Raw genomic sequence first — 22,215 nt, forward strand, 5'->3', positions numbered from 1 at the left:
GCACTACCCTCCTCAACCCCAGCCCAGGCCCCTTACCCGTCGGGGGTCCCCCCAACCCTTTCCCCGCCCGCTTCCCCGCCCCGGGGCCACTTAGCCTCCAGCTCAGCGGGAGGTGTCCCCGCCCACGGCCAGGATTGGAGGATGGAGGCAACGCCCACCCCGCCGGGCGGCCTCCTATTGGCGTGGCCGTCGCCAGGGGTGGGGACAGGACCGGCGGCTGCTGACGCCATCCCGGCCAGAAAAGCCCTGGCCAGTGGCGGGCGCGACACTATCCGTGCGGCCAGGCGGAGGTGAGTGCGCGGCGGCCGGATGGGCGGGACGGGCGTGGAGGACGCCGAGCACCGTGGCGCGCGCTCACGTCCGCGTCCCCAAGGGCTGCGCTCCCTCAAGCGCAGTGCCCAGAACTCGGAGCCAGCCCGGCCCGGGGGACCCTGCTGGCCAAGGAGGTCGTCAGTCCGGTCTTGTCTTCCAGACCCGGAGGACCGAAGCTTCCGGACGACGAGGAACCGCCCAACATGGCCTCGGAGGTGAGTGGGACCTCGGGGACTCCGGTCCTCCTAGCCTCCAAAGGAGAGAGTGGGGGCGCCAGACCTGCCTCGGGCCACCCTGCTGGGAATCGCCCTCCAGGAAGTAATTTTGAAAATTACCTAGGAAGCCTGCACCCCCAGCCCTCCCGGGCGCATCTTCTGGAGCTCAGCAGTCACCTTTACCGGGACTCACCAGTATCCGCAGGCAGCCCTTGTGGCAAACCCACCAACCCACACTACTAGGGGTAGAGTGGCTCTGCCCTCACCTCACAGTGATGCCTGCCTGGCCAGGAAAAGTGGCTCCCAAGCCTTCAGCCTTCCAACTCTTCCTTCCTTCTTACCACGTGTCCTCCTGTCAGGTCCCACCCCACACCACATCCCTTCTCCTGCTAGAGCAATTGTCCCTGTTTATAGAATAAAGCTCAGCCCCTAAGTGTTCTTGTCCTTGACTGTGGCATGTGGAAAGAGCCAGGAAAAAGGGGACGTCGCCTCGTGGCTCCAGCAACCCTGGTGCCTGGTCCCTTCCTGTCTCACTGGACCCTGCCTCTTAGGGTCAGTGGCTCCTGTCCTCTCCTCCTGACCACTGAGATGCTGGATTCCCAGGCAGAGGTTTCCTTCCTTGGGCCATAGTTGATTTATCTGGCAATGGGGGTAATAATAGCTGTCGGCCTCACTCTGTAAGGCACTAGATTATGAGGCCATTGCTTTGGACCCTTCAGGTGAAAGGGGCTGTTCGCCTGATGCTTGATGAAGGGAACTCCGGGAAGCAGGAGGTCTGGGTTCCAGGCCCTTTTGGCCTTCATTAGCTAGCAATTAACTTCCTCTTTCTCAATGCCCTGCAAGCTCAGTGCCCTGCAAGCTTCTGGGTCATGGCAGGGGGGTAGGGCCTGGACTTTGGAGCCAAACAGACTTGGTTTCTGTACCAGTCACTTGAGCCCTTTAAACCTCTTTCCTCATTTGTGAAATAGGGGTAATATTGCCCACCTCATAAAAGGCCGTAATAACATATGTGAAATCCCTAGCACAGGGCTGAGCAACAGTAGGTGCTCAATAAATGGTGGCTAACCACAACAATACTGATATTTCTACTTTGGGAGGCCGAGGCAGGAGGACTGCTGAAGCCCAGGAATTCCAGACCAGCCAGGGCAATGTAGTGAGACCCTGTCTCTACAAAAAGATTTTGAAAATTACCCAGGTGTGGTGGCGTACACCTGTAGTCTCACAGGAGGCGGAGGCATGAGGATTGCTTGAGCCCAGGAGTTTGAGACTGCAGTGAGCATGATCTCACCACTGCACTCCAGCCCAGGCAACAGAGTGACATCCAGTTTCAAAAAAGTAAAAATAAAAAAACCTGGCAGGCATGGTGGCTCACACCTGTAATCCCAGCACTTTGGGAGGTCGAGGTGGGCAGATCACCTGAGGTCAGGAGTTTGAGACCAGCCTGGCCAACATGGTGAAACCCCGTCTCTACTAAAAATGCAAAAATTAGCTGGGTGTAGTGGTGGGTGCCTATAGTCCCAGCTATTCGGGAGGCTGAGGCAGGAGAATCGCTTGAACTCGGCAGGTGGAGGTTGCAGTGAGCTGAGATCACACCACTGCACTCCAGCCTGGGCGACAAAGCAAGACTCCACCTCAAAAAAAGAAAAAAAACCCACAAGTCCCAAAACCAAAACTGGTATTTCCCATGTACATTCGACCTTAACTGTCGCTCATTCAACCCAGCCCAACTCAGTGCCCCATCCCCTGGCCATGAAGAGACCATTCTGGCCCAGATGTGTCCTGGCTTGGAGTAGCACCTTCTGCTACCACACTGGGCCTCCACTCTCCTCAGTGCCCAAGGGGAGGCACCTCACTCTGATCTCCTTGTGGGGTCCTATTATGCCTGCCAGTAAGGATAGGAGTTTGGTTCTAGAGCAGAGTGGTCTGGCTTCCAACAAGCCCAGTGTTCTAGGTGACCTCAGGTTGCCCCAGGCCTTCCTGTAGGTTGGCACTAATTGGTTTGGCTGCAGCTCCACTTATTAAGTAGTTATTTTTATTACTAACAACCTAGGCAGGGTGGCCCAGGAGCCCGCTGGGGGAGGCGGTGCCAGGCTCCTGGCTGAGGGGCAGGCTGGCCCCAATTCTGACTGGCTGGCTCCAGTGATCAGGACCAGGGCCCCACGTGGTGCTTTGCTGGAAATCTAGGCTTGGTGAGGCAGCTGTGGGGTAAGGGGCAGGACCAGCTCAAAGATGGGGTGGGGGTGGAGGCTGCCTCTGCAGGGCAGAGTCCTTTGGCAGTCAGGACTGTTGGGCATAGAGGAGTCAGCTCACAGCTCAGGGCCAGAGCACTGGAGAGGTCTCTGGGGTGCATACAGGAACCAGGAGTGGAGCTGAAGCATGTCCTGTCCCCTGCCAGCCCTCCCTTAGTAACAGCTGGCATTTCTTGAGTCCTTCCTGAGCACCAGGCACCGTGTTATGTATGCAATTTGCAAATATTATCTGCTTAAATGCTCACAATAAGGCTATCAGAGAGGTACTATTATTATCCTTATCTTATTATTATTATTATTATTATTTTTAAGAAGGAGTCTTGCTCTGTCGCCCAAGCTGGAGTGCAATGGCACCATCTCTGCTCACCGCAACCTCTACCTCCAGGATTCAAGTGATTCTCCTGCTTCAGACTCCCAAGTGGCTGGGACTACAGCTTCCTGCCACCGCGCCTAGCTAATGTTTATATTTTTAGTAAAGATGAGGTTTCACCATGTTGGCCAAGCTGATCTCGAACTCCTGACCTCAAGCGATCCACCTGCCTGGGCCTCCCAACCCTGAGGGTTTTTGTTTTTGTTTTTGTTTTGAGACAGAGTCTTGCTCTGTCGCCCAGGCTGGAGTGCAGTGGCACGATCTCAGCTCACTGCAAGCTCCGCCTCCCGGGTTCATGCCATTCTCCTGCCTCAGCCTCCCAAGTAGCTGGGACTACAGGCGCCTGCCACCATGCCCGGCTAATTTTTTTGTGTGTGTTTTCAGTAGAGACGGAGTTTCACCGTGTTAGCCAGGATGGTCTCGATCTCCTGACCTCGTGATCCGCCCACCTCAGCCTCCCAAAGTGCTAGGATTATAGGTGTGAGCCACCACGCCCAGCCCCTGAGGTTTAATAATAGGTGCCAGGCCAGGTGGTTAATAGAAGTCTGGGGCATTGCAGGGGGACAGAGGAGGATATATGTCCCCATTGGCCATTGTAGACTCCCTTCCACAAAAAGGACGTCAGTGAAGTGACATGCCCACCTCTACCCCACCCTCCTCCCAGTCCTGGGCACTAGGGCTGCTCCCCAGGTGTTCTGTACCCCCTCCCCACTCTGTCCCATGCCCTGGCCTCTGCCCTCTTTCAAAACATAGATGTGGCTGGCGCCTAGGCTCATGCCTATAATCTCAGCACTTTGGGAAGCTGAGGCTGGAGGACAGCTTGAGCCCAGGAGTTCAAGACCAGCCTGGGCAACATAGTGAGACCCTGTCTCTACCAATTATTTTATTTTATTTTATTTTATTCATTTATTTATTTATTTTGAGACAGAGTTTTGCTCTGTCACCTAGGCTGGAGTGCAGTGGCGTGATCTTGGCTCACTGCAACCTCCGCCTCCCGGGTTCAAGCGATTCTCCTGCCTCAGCCTCCTAAGTAGCTGGAACTACAGGCGAGCGCCACCACGCCTGGCTAATTTTTGTATTTTTAGTAGAGACCGGGTTTCACCATGTTGACCAGGATGGTCTCTATCTCCTGACCTCATGATCCACGCACCTCAGCCTTCCAAAACGCTGGGATTACAGGCATGAGCCACCACTCCCAGTCCTATAAAATTAAAAAAAAATGTCTGGGTGTGGTGGCGCATGCTTGTAGTCCCAACTATTGGGGAGGCTGAGGCAAGAGGATTGGTTGAGACCAGGAGTTTGAGGCTGCAGTGAGCTATGATGGTGCCACTGCACTCCAACCTGGGTAACAAAGTGAGACCCTGTGTCTAAAAAAGAATTTAAAGGCCAGGTGTGGTGGCTCACACCTGTAATCCCAGGACTTTGGGAGGCCAAGGTGGGCAGATCACAAGGTCAGGAGATTAAGACCATCCTGGCTAACAAGGTGAAACCCCGTCTCTACTGAAAAAAAAAAAATACAAAAAATTAGCCGGGCATGGTGGCGGGCACCTGTAGTCCCAGCTACTCAGGAGGCTGAGGCAGGAGAATGGTGTGAATCTGGGAGGTGGAGCTTGCAGTGAGCCAAGATCCCGCCACTGCACTCCAGCCTGGGTGACAAAGAGAGACTCCATCTCAAAAAAAAAAAAAAAAAAAAAAAGAATTAAAAAAGATTTTTTAAACGAACAAAACAGGCTCGGCACGGTGGCTCATGCCTGTAATCCCAAGCACTTCGGGATGCCAAGGTCAGGGGATCACCTGAGATCAGGAGTTCGAGACCAGTCTGACCAACATGGTGAAACCCCGTCTCTACTGAAGATATAAAACTCAGCCAGGTGTGGTGGCACACGCCTAAAATTCCAGCTACTCGGGAGGCTGAGGCAGGAAAATTGGCTTGAAGCCAGGAGGTGGAGGTTGCAGTGAGCCGAGATCATGCCACTGCACTCCAGCCTAGGCAACAGAGTGAGACTCTATCTCAAAGAAAACGAACAAAACGTAGATGCCTACATACCATTCCTCTGCCCTTGGCTCCTGGGGAGTAAGGGATCACCCAGTGACCTCCTAGAAGGCCAGTGACAATGGGGGGTGTCAGGGTGCTTTTCAGAGCCAAGGGAGTGGTAGGAATTGGGATCTTAGTCCAGCTCCAAGCTGTGAGGGAGAGAGTTGCAGGGCACTTAAGCTTGGTGGAGACCCTCAAGGCCTCTTTGCCTGTCCCTGCAGCAAAGGTTCTGGACACCAGAGCCAAGTCCAGAAGTCCTGGTGGAACAGGGGTGAAAAGCATAGGTTCTGACTTCAGACTGCTGGGCCGCAGCCCTGGCTATCCCACCCCAGGTGAGAGCAGGCTACTCTGTGCCTCAGTTTCCCCATCTTCATAGTGGAATTGTATTGGTGCCTACCCCAGAGGGTTGTGTCAACAATTAGGATGGCACCTAGCACCTTGGTCAGTGGTGGGAAAGGTTCCAGAAGCTCTGCTGTGGTCCCAGGGGTGTCTCAGGCCCTGTCACCATCTCCTTGGAGCGGTGCCATGTGGTGGGAAAGAACCCCAACTTCAAGGCCACACACAGTGGCTCATGCCTGTAATCCTAGCACTTTCAGAGGCCAAGGTGGGAGGATCACCTGAGGTCAGGAGTTCAAGACCAGCCTGGCCAACATGGTGAAACCCCATCTCTACTAATGATACAAAAATTAGCTGGGTGTGGTGGCACGTGCCTGTAATCCCAGCTACTCGGGAGTCTAAGGCAGGAGAATCTCTTGAACCTGGGAGGCAGAGGTTGCAGTGAGCTGAGATGGCACCACTGCACTCCAGCCTGGTCGACAAAGTGAGACTCTGTCTCAAAAAAAAAAAAAAAGAACCCAAACTTTTGGTGTTCAGCCATGTTCCCATGCTCACTCCCAGGGTGGTGACTCTGGGAAGGTCTCAGCCTCCTTGTCTGCCCAGTTAGAATGATCTGATGCCCCTGCTACCATCAGACTTGATAAGTTTCCCAAAGACTCTTTGCAAGAAGCACTGTTCTGGAGGGTGGAGGAGAGACTAATTGTTCTTGCTCTCCTGGCCAGAGTGGGAAGCTTTGGGGTGGCCGGTTTGTGGGTGCAGTGGACCCCATCATGGAGAAGTTCAACGCGTCCATTGCCTACGACCAGCACCTTTGGGAGGTGGATGTTCAAGGCAGCAAAGCCTACAGCAGGGGCCTGGAGAAGGCAGGGCTCCTCACCAAGGCCGAGATGGACCAGATACTCCATGGCCTAGACAAGGTACTTGCCGTGGCCCAAGCCCCACCCAAGGCCCCTTCCCTGTGGCCCCAGGCTCCCACCAAATCCCTGAGCAAACAGTGCAGTGTTGCCCATCTGTGGTTTCACATTGAACTAATTATATACTCAAGTGCTGTTTAACTGTGTGCCTTGATGACTGCCTCTCTCCATCCTTTAATGACCCCTGTGGCCCACATGGCTCATGGGTAAAGGTGTGCTGGCCCTGAGATGCCCCCTCCCAGGGTGCGCTTCCAGGACTCAGCTCCTGGACAGGGACAGTCAGTCACCAGGGATAGGGTGGGACCAAGGCAGGGGCTCTCTTGGCTGCTGATGCCTGCTCACCTGACCCCGGCATTGCTGCTACCCACTACAGGTGGCTGAGGAGTGGGCCCAGGGCACCTTCAAACTGAACTGCAATGATGAGGACATCCACACAGCCAATGAGCGCCGCCTGAAGGTACGACCCCTGGAGCCCCACCGCTTTCCTTGCCTCCCCTCTCCACCTTGCCCAGGGCCACTTTGAGCATTAGCACCATTCTGTTTACTTCGTCATTGGCAGACAGCATGTGAGACCTCAGGACATGAGTCAGGCACCCTGGCTCATGCCTGTAATCCTAGCACTTTGGGAGGCTGAGGTGGGAGGATTGCTTGAGACCAGGAGTTCGAGACCAGCCTGGGCAACATAATGAGGTCCCACAACTACAAAAATTAAAAAAAGAAAAGAAAAAAAGAACAGGCCTCAGCAGAAATGGCGAGAGATTTGGGGAGGACCCAGAGCCCTGGGGTATGGAGGTAGGTTGGCAGGGCTGATGAGGAAACCTGCCCTGCCTGGGTTGATTCCTCTGGGGGTATAGACCGTAACCCTGGGTCTCCCTTCACCTCCAGGAGCTCATTGGTGAAACGGCAGGGAAGCTGCACACGGGACGGAGCCGGAATGACCAGGTGCTTTAGCCCCTCCACCCCCTGCTCCGTGTTGTCCCAACCTTGAGGAGCCCAGGGGGCAGTTAGAGTTCTGCAGCGGTCCTGGCTCCTCAGGGAAGCAACACGTCGGCCTCCCTGAGCACCACCTCCTCCTTGCACAGGTGGTCACGGACCTCAGGCTGTGGTTGCGGCAGACCTGCTCCACGCTCTCGGGCCTCCTCTGGGAGCTCATTAGGACCATGGTGGATCGGGCAGAGGCGTGAGTCCTACAGGGACACCCAGGGGGCAGACAGAGGTGTGATGGAAGCCTGAACAGGAGACCTAGGGGGCAGGGGTGAACAGGGTGGGGGTGCCAGGCCCTGGGGGACAGGGGCATCCCAGAACTCCAGGATCGAGGCAGAGCAGCCAGGAGTGGGCCATTTCCTGCAGGCCCCAATACTCCCATGCCAGTCTAGCTCAGCAGGCAGAGAAGACTAACCCTTCGTGGGGCTGGGTGCGGTGGCTCATGCCTGTAATCTCAGCACTTTGGGAGGCCGAGGTGGGTGGATCACCTGAGGTCAGGAGTTCGAGACCAGCCTGGCCAACATGGGGAAACTCTGTCTCTACTAAAAATACAAAAATTAGGCAATGTGGTGGTGTGCGCCTGTAATCCCAGCTATTCGGGAGCCTGAGGCAGAAGAACTGCTTGAACTCGGGAGGAGGAGGTTGCAATGAGCCGAGATCGCGCCATTGCACTCCAGCCTGGGCTACAGAGCGAGACTCCTGTCTCAAAAAAAAAGAAAAAAAAAAAGAAAACTCACCATTTGCGGATTTGAAGGCAGGAAGCTAAGCCAAGCACAGCTAGCTTGGCTGTGCCTGGAGCAGTCAGAGTCACTCCCCACACTGCCTGTCCCCCAGATCCCCCATCCTAAGCTTCGCCTCCCCACCCAACCCATCTGGCAAAAGACAGAGCCAAAGGCTGCCTCCTGCTGGCCTCATTTCAGGCTTTGGCTTCTGGGACCTGGTGTCTTTGGGACTGGATTTGTTCCTTGCAGACCTGGATGAAGAGCTGCTGAGGAGTCTCCATGTGTTGTCAGAGACCCCTCCTCTTCCTCAACTCCCTGTGACCCCTGTTGTGCAGACTTGGGGGAAAACAAGGGCACAAGAATTGTCACCCAGCAGGTGGTGTGGGGCTGCTAGGAGGAACAGGGAGTGTCTGCTACTGAGTTCAGGGTTTCTTTAATTTTTTGTTGTTGTTGTTGTTTGTTGTTTTTTTTTTTTGAGACAGGGTTTTGCTCTGTCACCTAGTCTGGAGTGTAGTGGCGCTATCTGAGTTAACTGCAAACTCTGCCTCCTGGGTTCAAGTGATTCTAGTGCCTCAGCCTCCCAAGTAGCTGAGATTACAGGTGTGCACCACCATGTCCAGCTAATTTTTGTATTTTTTTCAGTAGAGATGGGTTTTGCCATGTTGACCAGGCTGGTCTTGAACTCCTGAGCTCAGGTGATCCGCCCGCATCGGCCTGCCAAAGTGCTAGGATTACGCCCATAAGCCACTGCGCTCGGCTTAATTTTTAAATTTTTAACTTTTTAAATTGTCTTTAGAGATGAGATCCTGCTCTGTCACCTAGGCTGGAGTGCAATGGCTCGGTAATAGCTCACTGCAGTCTCAAACTCCTGGACTCAAATGATCCTCCCACCTCAGCTTTCTGAGTAGCTAGGACCACAGGTGTGCACCAACTATGAGACAGAGTCTTGCTCTGTTGCCCAGGCTGGAGTGCAGTGGCGCGATCTCCACTCACTGCAACCTCTGCCTCCCTGGTTCACGCCATTCTCCTGCCTCAGCCTCCCGAGTAGCTGGGAGTACAGGTGCCCACCACCACGCCCGGCTAATTTTTTGTATTTTTAGTAGAGACGGGGTTTCACCATGTTAGCCAGGATGGTCTCAATCTCCCGACCTCATGATCCACCCACCTCGGACTCTCAAATTGCTGGGATTACAGGTGTGAGCCACCGTGCCCAGCCGCGAATTCTTTAAATTTTTTGTAGAAACAGGGTCTCGCTATGTGGCTCAGGCTGGTCTCAAACTCCCGGCCTTAAGTGATCCTTCCCTCTTGGCCTCCCAAAGTGCTGGGATTAAAGGCTTGAGCCACCGTGCCTGGCCTTGAGTACAGAATTTCTTCATGGGGTGATGAAAATGTTCTAAAATTGGTTGTGGTGATGGTTGTACAGTAAAGTGTAAACTTTAAATGAGTAAATTGTGAATGATATCTCAGTAAAGCTGGTTTATTTAAAACAACAGGCCAGGTGCTGTGGCTCACGCCTGTAATCCCAGCACTTTGGAAGGGTGAGGCGGGTGGATCACATGAGGTCAAGAGTTCGAGACCAGCCTGGCCAACATGGTGAAACCCCATCTCTACTAAAAATACACAAAATTAGCTGGGTGTGATGGTGGGCACCTGTAATCCCAGCTACTTGGGAGGCAGGAGAATCTCTTGGACCTGGGAGGTGGAGGTTGTAGTGAGCCGAGATCACGCCACTGCATTCCAGCCTGGGCAACAAGAGCGAAACTCTTTCTCAAAAACAACAACAACAAAAAACAGGCCAGGTATGGTGGCTCATATTTGTAATCCCAGCCCTTTGGGAGGCCAAGGCAGGAGGATTGCCTGAAACCAGGAGTTTCAGACCACTCTGGGCAACATAGCAAGACCCCATCTTTTTTTTTTTTTTTGAGACGGAGTCTCGCTCTGTCGCCCAGGCTGAAGTGCAGTGGTGCAATCTCGACTCACTGCAAACTCTGCCTCCTGGGTTCATGCCATTCTCCTGCCTCAGCCTCCTGAGTAGCTGGAACTACAGGCGCCCACCACTACGCCCGGCTAATTTTTTGTATTTTTAGTATAGATGGGGTTTCACCGTGTTAGCCAGGATGGTCTCGATCTCCTGACCTTGTGATCCGCCCGCCTCGGCCTCCCAAAGTGCTGGGATTACAGGCGTGAGTTACCGCGCCTGGCCACAAGACCCCATCTTTACAAAAAACTAAAAATTAGCTGGGCATGGTGGCATGTCCCTTTAGTCCCAGCTACTCAGGAGGCTGAGGCAGGAGGATCGCTTGAGCCCAGGAGATCGAGGCAGCAGTGAGCTATGATCATGCCACTGCACTCCAGTCTGGGCAACAGAACGAGACCTTGTCTCTAAAAATAAAAACAAAACAAAACAACAAGAAAACAGGACCATCACTCACAGCACCTCTGCCTCTGCCCTGCCTACTTGAATGAGGTGCAGGGCATCTCACCTGCTCAGAGCAGCCCTTGAATGAGCCCCAGCTATTTCTAGGGTCCTCAAACGAAACCTCCCATGGCCAAGTCATACCCAACATGGGCCTCCTCCCCTGTTCTGGCCCCTGCTCGGAGATGCTGAGTGACAGAGGCTGGACTTGGGGTGTTTCTGGCAAAGCCTCTCTGCAGGAAGCCCCACAGCTCAGGCCCAGTCCTTGGTTCACACGGTCCCACTTCCAGCTTCTTTTGCCCTTAAGACTGATTTGTCCCTGGGAGATCACCAGATCCCTCATTCAGGTGGAGTGCTGCAGGGCGACACTTTTTCCAGGGGTGACCCAGGCCTGCAGGGTTCCAGTGTCACAGGCAGGCCTTGCATGAGCCTCCACCTGAGCTTCTGCTCCTCCTCTCCCACAGGGAACGTGATGTTCTCTTCCCAGGGTACACCCATTTGCAGAGGGCCCAGCCCATCCGCTGGAGCCACTGGATTCTGAGGTGAGCCAGGTGAGGTGCAGGGGCTGTGCTAGAGGGGAGGACCCCGGCTGCCCTGACTTTCCTGCCCCGGCTTCCCACAGCCATGCCGTGGCGCTGACCCGAGACTCTGAGCGGCTGCTGGAGGTGCGGAAGCGGATCAATGTCCTGCCCCTGGGGAGGTGGGTGAGGCTCCAGTGCCCCGAGGGCCTGGTGGGGGTGGCTGCTGCATAGCCTTAGGGATTGACAGAGCTGGGAAGTGCAGAGTGGGACAGAAAACCGCCTTATCTGCTCAGCGGGGGGACCCTGCATGGAGCCCCAGCTCTCGCTAAGGTGGGGACAACCAAGCCATTGAATGTGTCTGAGCAGGGCCAGAGCCCTCCAGCAAGGCTCCTGGCAAGCCCAGCCTGCTGCCCTCAGCCTGACATATGGGAACATGTGTCAGGAGACAAGTGTCCTGCACCCAGGGTGACTTAGTGCTTGGGGACAAGTGTTTTGTGGACACTTGGGGACAAGTATTCTGTACCCAAGGAGACTGGGCCAGGGAAGAGGCTAAGCGCCAGGTGGTTGCCCTGGCAACCAGGACTTGGTTCTCTGTGTGTGCGTTCGTGTGTGTGTGTGTGTCAGGGCTGCCTGCCAGGAGCCCTGGTCACCATGAATCCCTGTCCCTGCAGTGGGGCCATTGCAGGCAATCCCCTGGGTGTGGACCGAGAGCTGCTCCGAGCAGGTGAGACGTCCTGCCCCTCCTCCCCAGGGAGAATCACCCTCAGCACCCGCCAGGACCTGCAGACACACCTGAAACCAGAGGGCAGGGGCCTGTGGCTCCTGGTGAAACCTTCATTCATTGCCTATGGGCACTGAGGTCATCAAGTTCAGGGGTCACTCATGGCAGGGATGCCTGGTACTGAGAGACTCAGGGCTCCTGCCTCCCTCCTGGGACTGTGCAAAAGATCCCTCCCCCCAGCTGCTGCCCCACCCTGATCAGGGGAGGGGGCTGGGCAACCTAGTTGGGGGAGAGGGGGCCACTCCCTGTCCTCCAGCTTAGCCCTGCTTCCTCCCACCCCCCAGAACTCAACTTTGGGGCCATCACTCTCAACAGCATGGATGCCACTAGTGAGCGGGACTTTGTGGGTGAGTCCTGGGGAGCCAGTCCCCTGCCCTGTGCCTCACTTTAGTCCTTCAGCCCAGCTTCTCTCCAGTTTCCTCCCACACCTCCACGGACAGGCTGGTTGTGGTGATATTGTACACTGAAGTATAAACCTAAAATGGGTAAATTGGGTGGGGCATGGTGGTTCATGCCTGTAATCCCAGCACTGGCCAACATGGTGAAACCCCATCTCTACTAAGAATACAAAATTTAGCTGGGTGTGTGGTGGCAGGTGCCTGTAATCCCAGCTACTCAGGAGGCTGAGGCCAGAGAATCACTTGAACCCAGGAGGCGGAGGCTGCAGTGAGCCAAGATCACGCCAGTGCACTCCAGCCTGGGCAACAAGAGCGAAACTCCATCTCAAAAAATAAAATAAAATAAAATAAAAATAAATAGGCCAGGCATGGTGGCTCACGCCCGTAATCCTAGCACTTTGGGAGGCCGAGGCAGGTGGATCACATGAGGTCAGGAGTTTAAGACCAGCCTGGCCTACATGGTGAAACCCCGTCTCTACTAAAAGCACAAAAATTAGCTGGGCATGGTGGTGCATGCCTGTAATCCCAGCTACTCGGGAGGCTAAGGAAGGAGATTCGCTGGAACCCGGGAGGTAGAGGTTGCAGTGAGCCAAGATTGCACCACTGTACTCCAGCCTGTGCATTGGGAGCGAGACTCCATCTCAAAAACAAAATAAATAAATAAATGGATAAATTGTATGTGAGTGATAACTCAGTAAAGCTGGTTTATTTAAAACAACAACAATAACAAAAAAACACGCTAGGTGCAATGGCTCACGTTTGTAATCCTAGCACTTTGGGAGGCCAAAGCAGGAGGATTGCTTGAGCCCACGAGTTTCAGACCAGCTTGGGCGACATAGCACGACCCCATCTTTGCGAAAAATGAAAATTTAGCCGGGTCCACCCACCGCCTAACCTCCTCCTGCCCCCTGTATGGTCAGGCTAGGTGGGGATGGGAGAGGCCTGGTGACTGGGAACCTTTTCTCCCAGCCGAGTTCCTGTTCTGGGCTTCGCTGTGCATGACCCATCTCAGCAGGATGGCCGAGGACCTCATCCTCTACTGCACCAAGGAATTCAGCTTCGTGCAGCTCTCAGATGCCTACAGGTAAGCCCTGAACTGCCACCTCCATCTGCCGCTGGCGGCCTCTGTATTCCCCGCCGCCCGCGGACGTGGCTGCCTTCCTCCCCGCCCCACCCCTCCGCCAGACCTGGCCATTGCGGCGCTGGACCAGCCAAGGGTCCAGCCCCTTCAGCGCCAGCACCTCTGTCCCCAGCACGGGAAGCAGCCTGATGCCCCAGAAGAAAAACCCCGACAGTTTGGAGCTGATCCGGAGCAAGGCTGGGCGTGTGTTTGGGCGGGTGAGCAAGGCAGGGGGAGGGGCGGGGCCTCTGGGCTGATGGTGGGTGGCCAGGGGGGGCAGGATCCCGGGTCCAGCCCCTGTGCCTCCCTCTTCCTGCAGTGTGCCGGGCTCCTGATGACCCTCAAGGGACTTCCCAGCACCTACAACAAAGACTTACAGGTGCGAGGCCGGGGGAGGCCTGGCTACTACGTGCCAGTTCTCAGGGCTCTGGCACACCCAGGCAGGGCCCCACCCCGGGATTGCCATACATCCTCCCATCCTGTGCACACAGCTCCATCCGTGGCTGCCCTTGAACTCTCTGCCCTTCCTTTGTTGGGGTATTGAGTGTTCTTCCCATGGAAGGCAGTGGGGATGCCTCAGTGGGGGGGGTGGGGCTGTGGGGACCCTGGGTGCCAGGGGGCTGCTAGGCCCTCACCTCCTGCCATGTGCCTCCCAGGAGGACAAGGAAGCTGTGTTTGAAGTGTCAGACACTATGAGTGCCGTGCTCCAGGTGGCCACTGGCGTCATCTCTACGCTGCAGGCAAGACACCACCCCCCTGCTTCTCCTCCCCTAGGTCCCAGGCACTGGGGTGGGCATGCAGGGAGGGTGGCCTTGGGAGGAGGTGAGGTGGGGCTGGAGGACCTGGGGCTGGGAAGGAGAGGTGTGCTCGCTCCTGCTCCTGGGGAACAGGGAAAGGACAGAAACTGCTGCCATGCAGTGGAAGTAGATGAGACTCAGGGGGCCTGGGGCCTGTCAAATGGCCTGACCAGAACTCTTTAAAAAAAGAAAATCTACACAAAAGGCCAGGTGCAGTGGCTCATGCCTGGAATCTCACACTTTGGGAGGCCGAGGCAGATGGAGCACTTGAGGTCAGGGGTTTGAGACCAGCCTGGCCAACATGGCGTAACCACGTCTCTACTAAAAATACAAAAATTAGCCAGGCGTGATGGCCCACACCTGTAATCCCAGCTACTCAGGAGGCGGAGGCAGAAGAATAGCTTGAACCCAGGAGGTGGAAGTTGTAGTGAGCCAAGATCATGCCGCTGCACTCCAGCCTGGACCACAGAGTAAAACTCCATCTACAAATATATAAATTAAATTAAATTAAATTAAATATCTTTAAAAAACATTTTTTAGAGACAGGGTCACTCTCTGTCGCCCAGGCGGGAGTGCAGTGGTGCGGTCGTAGCTCACTGCAGCCTCAAACTCTTGGGCTCAAGTGATCTTCCCACCTCAGTCTCCAGAGTAGCTGGGACTACAAACATGCGCCACCACGCCTGGCTAATTTTTTTATTTTTTGTAGAGACAGGGTCTCCCTATGTTTCCAAGGCTGATCTCAAATTCCTGGCCCCAAGCCATCCTGCCACCTTGGTCTCCCAAGGTGCTGGGATTATAGGCATGAGCCACTTTGCCTGGCTGATTTCTTTTAAAATCAATTATTATGGGAAATTTATGTATATAACAGCTAGAGAATGCATAATGAACCCTATGTACCAACACCCAGCTTCAATGATAATCAACTCACGGACATCCTGGCTCCAGCTGTCTTTACCCACAGCTCTCTCCCACTCCCTTACCCCCTTATTTTGAAGCAAATTCCCATCATCACATCATTTCATTCCTAAATAGTTCAGGATATGTCTTGAAATCAGTGTTTCTTGGCTGGGTGCAGAGCCTCATGCCTGTAATCCCATCAATTTGCGAGACTAAGGTGGGCAGATCACTCGAGGTCAGGAGTTCGAGACCAGCCTGGCCAACATGGCGAAACCCCGTCTTTACTAAAAATATAAAAATTAGCTGGGTGTGCTGGTACACGCCTGTAATCCCAGCTACTCAGGAGGCTGAGGCAGGAGAATTGCTTGAACCCGGGAGATGAAGACTGCAGTGAGCAGAGATCACGCCACTGCGCTCCAGCCTGTGTGACAGTGCAAGACTCCATCTCAAAAAAAAAAAAAAAAGGCAGTGTTTCTGGAGGCTAGTCCCCCAACTAGCAGCACCAGCATCACCTCAGAATTCCTGAGAAATGTGATGTGAGGCCCCACTCCAGATGGCTGAATCAGAGACTCTGGGGGTGCTCCCCAGCAATTTGTATTTTTCTTAGTAAGTTCTCCAGTGGCTAGGCCTGGTGGCTCATGCTTGTAATCCCAGCACTTTGAGAGGCTGAGGCAGGAGAAGCGCTTGAGCCCAGGAGTTCAAAACCAGCCTGAGCAACATAGCGAGACCCTGTCTGTAAAATTAAAAAAATTAAATTAGCCAGTCGTGATGGCGTGTACCTGTGGTCCCAGCCACATAGGAGACTGATGTGGGAGGATCCCTTGAGCCCAGGAGCTCAAGGATGCAGAGAGCCAGGATTGTGCCATTGCACTCCAACATGGGCGACAGAGCAAGACCCTGTCTCAAAAAAGCCCAAACCAACAACAACAAATTAGCTAGGCACGGTGGCGTGCATGGCTGTAGTCCCAGCTACTTGGGAGGCTGAGGCTGGAAGATCCCTTGAGTCCAGGCTGCAGAGGGCTATAATGGCCACTGCACTCCAGCCTGGACAACAGAGCAAGACCCTCTCTCCTAAAACAGAAAACAAATCCTCCAGGAACATCTGATGCATGCTAAAGATAAGGACTCTTTGAAAACATAAAGGCCAGTAAAACATACAGGCCAGTAAGTGTTCATAGCACATGTAAATATTATCGATAATTATGAGAAGATGGTTCAAGTTGAGAGTGAGACAGAGCCGAGTGGGTAAGAGAGTATCTGCCCAAGGCAGGGATGTCCTGGCAGAGGGGCAGGTCCTAGGCCTGGCAGCTTCAGACCCCAGGGTCCCCAGGGCTCACCACTCGCCCACCTGTGCCCCCAGATTCACCAAGAGAACATGGGACAGGCTCTCAGCCCCGACATGCTGGCCACTGACCTTGCCTATTACCTGGTCCGCAAAGGGGTAAGTGTGTAGCAGCCAGGGGGAGGGTGAGGAGATGGGGTGCCCCCCCTCCCAGAGGGTGGGGGAGCTCAGGAATGGGTGCAAGCGGCCCAGCCTGGTGGCTCACCCCTGTAATCCCAGCACTTTGGGAAGCCGAGGTGGGCGGGTCACTTGAGGCCAGGAGTTCGAGACCAGCCTGGTCAACATGGTGAAACCCCGTCTCTTTTGTTGTAAAAATACAACAATTAGCTGGGTGTGGTGGCACATTCCTGTAATCCCAGTTACTCGGGAGGCTGAGGCAGGAGAATTGCTTGAACCTGGGAGGTGGAGGTTGCAGTGAGGTGAGATCTCGCCACTGCACTCCAGCCTGGGCAACAGAGCGAGACTTTGTGTCAAAAAGAAAAAAAAAAAAAAAAGGAAGGGGGTGCAGGCAATGGAGGCAGATCAGGGCATGGAGAAAGCTGCCTCAGCGCCATCTTCCTCCCTGGCACCCAGATGCCATTCCGCCAGGCCCATGAGGCCTCCGGGAAAGCTGTGTTCATGGCCGAGACCAAGGGGGTCGCCCTCAACCAGCTGTCACTGCAGGAGCTGCAGACCATCAGGTACGGCCCATCCCCTTCCCCATGCTGCCTCCTAGGAAGTGAGCCTGGGTGCCTGGAGCCCAGGGTGGCCTGGCGCCCTGGCCCACCTCTTCCTCTCTCCCCAGCCCCCTGTTCTCGGGCGACGTGAGCTGCGTGTGGGACTATGGGCACAGTGTGGAGCAGTATGGTGCCCTGGGCGGCACTGCGCGCTCCAGCGTCGACTGGCAGATCCGCCAGGTGCGGGCGCTACTGCAGGCACAGCAGGCCTAGGTCCTCCCACACCTGCCCCCTAATAAAGTGGGCGCAAGAGGAGGCTGTTGTGTGTTTCCTGCCCCAGCCTGGCTCCTTCGTTGCTGGGCTTTCTGGGGCTGGCCAGTGGGGACAGTCAGGGACTGGAGAGGCAGGGCAGGGTGGCCTGTAATCCCAGCACTTTGGAGGGGCAAGGTGCGAGGATGCTTGAGGCCAGGAGTTTGACACAGCCTGGGCAACACAGGGAGACCCCCATCTCTACTCAATAATAAAACAAATAGCCTGGCGTGGTGGCCCGTGCATATAGACCCAGCTACTTGTAAGGCTGAGGTGAGAGGACACTTGTGCCCAGGAGTGGAGGCTGCAGTGAGCTATGATCACGCCACTGCATTCCAGCCTGGATAACAGAGTGAGACCCTATCTCTAAAAATAAATAAATAAATGAAAAATAAATGGAAGCGGAGAAAACTGGGCAAGGGCAATGAGAGTCGTAGACAGGAAGGGAAGAGGGGGCTCCCATCATAGCCTCTGCTCTGTCCAGGCCCCATCCCCTTCAAACAGGGTATCACAGTGACCTCCTAGGCCAGGAGCGATGGCTCACGCCTGTAATCCTAGCATTTTGGGAGGCCTGGGCAACAGGAAGACTCCAACTACCATATTAAAAAAAACATGAATGAAAGCAAAAACAAAACAACTAGCCAAACTGGGCGCGGTGGCTCACACCTGTAATCCCAGCACTGTAGGAGGCTGAGGCTGGTGGATCACTTGAGACCAGGAGTTCAAGACCAGCCTGGCCAACATAGTGGAACCCCATCTCTAATAAAAATACAAAAATTAGCCGGGTGTGGTGGCGCATGCCCATAATCCCAGCTATTCGGGAGGCTGAGGCAGGAGAATTGCTTGAACCCAGGAGACAGGTTGCAGCGAGCCAAGATTGCATTACTGCACTCCAGCCTGGGCCACAGAGCGAGACTCTGTCTAAAAACAACAACAAAAACTAGCCAGTTGTGGTGGTGTGTGCCTGTAGTCCCAGCTACGTGGAAGGCTGAGGTGGGAGGATTGCTTGAGCCCAGCAGTGGGAGGCTGCAGTGAGCTGTGATGGCACCACTGTCCTCCAGTCTGGGAAACAGAGCAAGACCCTGTCCCTAAAAGACAAAAAATAAGAAATGTCTGAAACTTATATTTTATTAACAACAAAGACAAACAAGCTAAACTCAAGGAAGAATGAATAACCCCTACCACGTGATTTTGGGAGCAATGACAGATTTTGTTAAAGAACCAAGGCTGGGTGCAGTGGCTCACGCCTGTAATCCCAGCACTTTGGGAGGCCAAGGCGGGCAGATCACCTGAGGCCAGCAGTTTGAGACCAGCCTGGCCAATATGGTGAAACCCCATCTCTACTAAAAATACAAAAAAAAATTTCCTGGGCGTGGTGGTACATGCCTGTAATCCCAGCTACTTGGGAGGCTGAGGGAGAAGAATCACTTGAACCTGGGAGGTGGAGGTTGCAGTGAACTGAGATTGTGCCACTGCACTCCAGCCTGGGTGACAGAAGTAGACTGTGTCTCAAAAAAAAAAGGAACCAAAAGCCAGACTCCAGCAGTGAGGATGTGACACCAAATCCCCAAAAGGGTCAAAGCTCTGGGTCACAGATAAAATCTTCCAGAGCAGTTGTTCTCAGACTGTCATTCCTGGCCATCGTAATTTTCACCGAGGAGCTTAGAAATGCAAACTTTCTGGCTGGGCACAGTGGCTCATGCCTGTAATCCCAGCACTTTGGGAGGCCAAGGCGGGCAGATCACCTGAGGTCAGGAGTTCAAGACCAACCTGGTCAACAGGGTGAAACCCCATCTCTACCAAAAATACAAAAATTAGCCAGGCGTGATGGGGAATGCCTGTAATCCCAGCTACTCAGGAGGCTGAGGCAGGAGAATCACTTGAATCTAGGAGGGGGAGGTTGCAGTGAGCCGAGATCACGACACTGGCTCCAGCCTGGGTGACAGAGCAAGACTCTGTTTCAAAAAACAACAACAAAAAAAAAAAACAGTGACCTAAGAAAAAAAAAGAAAAGAAAAAAGCGTGGCATGATGGTGTGCACCTGTAATCCCAGCTACTCAGGAGGCTGAGCCAGGATTGTTTGAGGCTAGGAGTTCAAGACCAACCTGGGCAACATTGTGAGACTCTGTCTCACTGGGGGAAGAAAAAATGACCTCCTGCCTTGGGTGTCATTGGCAGGACTGGTGGGACCTGATGGGTGTGGGTGGCCCCGTCAGTCACTGTCCATCTCCCTTCTTTCCCAGCGTCCCCTGGGCTCCCCCTGCCCTCATTCACCCCTTGCTGAACCTACCCTTTCCTGGACCATTCAGGCACCATCACGGGTATTGCTCAGGCTGAGGCCTGTACCAGCACCGCAAGGGTGACCTGTGACCTCCTAAGGGGCATGGTGTATGGAGTGGTAAGGTCAGCCATCCAGCTAGTATGTGATGGCAGCCACTGGGTTAGCTTCCTGCAAAACAGACACCTCCTCCACCCTAGAGAGTGATGTACAGATAAATTCCCCCACATTGACCTTGAGGGGAGGGTGACTGGGATGCAGGGCCTGGAGGGGACCTGCACCTTGCTGCAGTCAAGGGAGGCATGGCTACACCAAGCCTGCAGAGAGCCCTGAGGCCAGGCCAGGCACACGGCAAGTGTTCAGTAGAGAGCCTGTGGTGACACAGAGACCTCTTCTATGCAAATCTCACCAAACTCCTGATAAGAGATGTCTGAAATTAGAGGCCAAGTACGGTGGTTTATGCATGTAATCCCGACAGTTTGGGAGGCCAAGGTGGGAGGACGGCTTGAAGCCAGGAGTTCAGTTCAATACCAGCCTGGGCAACATAGCAAGATCCCAGCTACCACATTAAAAAAAAAAAACAGGCCGGGTGCGGTGGCTCATGCCTGTAATCCCAGCACTTTAGGAGGCCAAGGCAGGTGGATCACAAGGTCAGAACTTCAAGACCAGCCTGGCCAAGATGGTAAAACCCCATCTCTACTAAAAATACAAAAAATTAGCCAGGCACTGCCTGTAGTCCCAGCTACTCGGGAGGCTGAGACGGGATACTGGCGTGAACCCGGGAGGCAGAGCTTGCAGTGAGCGGAGATCATGCCACTGCACTCCAGCCTGGGTGACAGAGCGAGACTCCGTCTCAAAAAAAAAAAAAAAAGCTGGATGCAGTGCCAGACACCTGTAATCCCAGCTACTCAGGAGGCTAAGGCAGGAGAATTGCTTGAACCCGGGAGGTGGAGGTTGCTGTGAGCTGAGATCGTGCCATTGCACTCCAGCCTGGGGAACAAGAGCGTGACTTCACCTCAAAAAAAAAAAATAAACCAAGCCAAGCCAGGCACAGTGGCTCACACCTGTAATCCCAGCACGGTGGGAGGCCGAGGCCAGTGGATCACTTGATGCCAGGAGTTCGAGACGAGCCTGGCCAACACATTGGAACCCCATCTCTAATAAAAATACAAAAATTAGCCGGGCGCGGTGGTGCACGCCTGTAGTCCCAGCCACTCAAGAGGCTGAGGCATGAGAATTGCGTGAACCTGGGAGGTGGAGGTTGCAGTCAGCTGAGACCATGCCACTGCACTCCAGCCTAGGTGATAGAGTGAGAGTCCTTCTCAAAAAGAAAAGAAAAACAGCCAAACTTTTTTAATAATTTCATTTTATTTTTAAAAAATCGAGATGGGCTCCATGTTTCCCAGGCTAGTCTCAAACTCCTGAGCTCAAGCCTTCCACCTGCCTCACCCTCCCAAAGTGCTGGGATTACAGGCATGAGCCACCACACCCGGCCTACCATGAATTTAATGGCTCAACATGTGTAATCTGATAATTCTGGACATCACAAGTCTGAAACTGGTGTTACTGAGAAGAAATCAAGTGTCAGCCAGGATCTAGAGGAGGATCCATTTCCTTGTTTTTTCCATTTTCTAGAGGCCACCTGCATTCCTTGGCTTGTAGTTCCTTCTTCCATCTGCAAGACCAGTGGTGTAGCATCTTCAATTCTCTCTCTGCTTCCATTGTCAATCTTTTTTTGTTTGTTTGTTTTTATTTTTATTTTTTGAGACATAGTCTCACTCTGTTGCCCAGGCTGGAGTACAATGGCGCAATCTCGGTTCACTGCAACCTCCTCTGCCTGGGTTCAAGTGATTCTCCTGCCTCAGCCTCCCAAGCAGCTGGGATTACAGGCACCTGCCACCAGGCCTGGTTAATTTTTTTTGTATTTTTAGTAGAGATGGGGTTTCGCCACGTTGGTCAGGCTGGTCTTGAACTCCTGACCTCAGGTGATCCAACCACTTCGGCCTCCCAAAGTGCTAGGATTATAGGTGTGAGACACCCCGCCCAGCCTAGTGCCATTACTTTTTTTTTTTTTTTTTTTTTGAGACAGGGTCTCGCTCTGTCGCCCAGGCTGGAGTGCAGTGGCGTGATCTTGGCTCACTGCAAGCTCTGCCTCCCGGATTCACGCCATTCTCCTGCCTCAGCTTCCCGAGTAGCTGGGACTACAGGCGCCTGCTACCAGGCCTGGCTAATTTTTTTTGTATTTTTAGTAGAGACGGGGTTTCACCGTGTTAGGCAGGATGGTCTCGATGTCCTTACCTCGTGATCCACCTGCCTCAGCTTCCCAAAGTGCTGGGATTACAGGCATGAGCCACCGCGCCCAGCTGTGCCATTACTTTCAATGGCAAAACCTGCAATTACTTTTGGATGGATACAATAGTAACATCAAGGATCACTGGTCATAGATCAGCATGACAGATATTATTACAATAATAGGCTGGCGCGGTGGCTCACACCTGTTATCCCAGCACTTTGGGAGGCCGATGCAGGTGGATCACCTGAGGTCAGAAGTTCAAGACCAGCC

At 54.0% G+C, this 22,215-nt stretch overlaps 1 protein-coding gene across 3 annotated transcripts; it reads left to right on the forward strand.

Moving 5' to 3' along the window:
- Positions 1–182: 182 nt before the first annotated feature.
- On the forward strand, positions 183–17,380 carry ASL (argininosuccinate lyase). Of its 3 annotated transcripts, none has more exons than XM_019031416.4 (17): positions 183–290; positions 473–527; positions 6,240–6,434; positions 6,805–6,888; positions 7,317–7,373; positions 7,514–7,611; positions 11,018–11,095; positions 11,176–11,253; positions 11,746–11,798; positions 12,140–12,202; positions 13,223–13,337; positions 13,507–13,591; positions 13,693–13,752; positions 14,030–14,113; positions 16,428–16,508; positions 16,983–17,089; positions 17,194–17,380. In XM_019031416.4, the coding sequence occupies exons 2-17, from the start codon at positions 516–518 to the stop codon at positions 17,336–17,338; spliced, it is 1,395 nt and encodes a 464-aa protein (XP_018886961.1). In that variant the 5' UTR covers positions 183–290; positions 473–515; the 3' UTR covers positions 17,339–17,380. The 3 variants fall into 3 exon arrangements, with proteins under 3 accessions (XP_018886961.1, XP_055202955.1, XP_063564185.1); XM_063708115.1 differs by having other exon boundaries at positions 195–290; positions 6,324–6,434; XM_055346980.2 differs by lacking the exon at positions 11,176–11,253.
- Positions 17,381–22,215: the final 4,835 nt, after the last annotated feature.

Source organism: Gorilla gorilla, chromosome 6 (assembly GCF_029281585.2).
Source record: "Gorilla gorilla gorilla isolate KB3781 chromosome 6, NHGRI_mGorGor1-v2.1_pri, whole genome shotgun sequence".
Taxonomy (NCBI): domain Eukaryota; kingdom Metazoa; phylum Chordata; class Mammalia; order Primates; family Hominidae; genus Gorilla; species Gorilla gorilla.

Bases quoted from the DNA above. Each gene is read 5' to 3' on its own strand.
- ASL (XM_019031416.4), top strand. The intron at 7,374-7,513 runs GTGCTTTAGCCC...CTCCTTGCACAG, and splicing joins GACGGAGCCGGAATGACCAG to GTGGTCACGGACCTCAGGCT. The intron at 13,592-13,692 runs GTGAGCAAGGCA...CTCTTCCTGCAG, and splicing joins CTGGGCGTGTGTTTGGGCGG to TGTGCCGGGCTCCTGATGAC.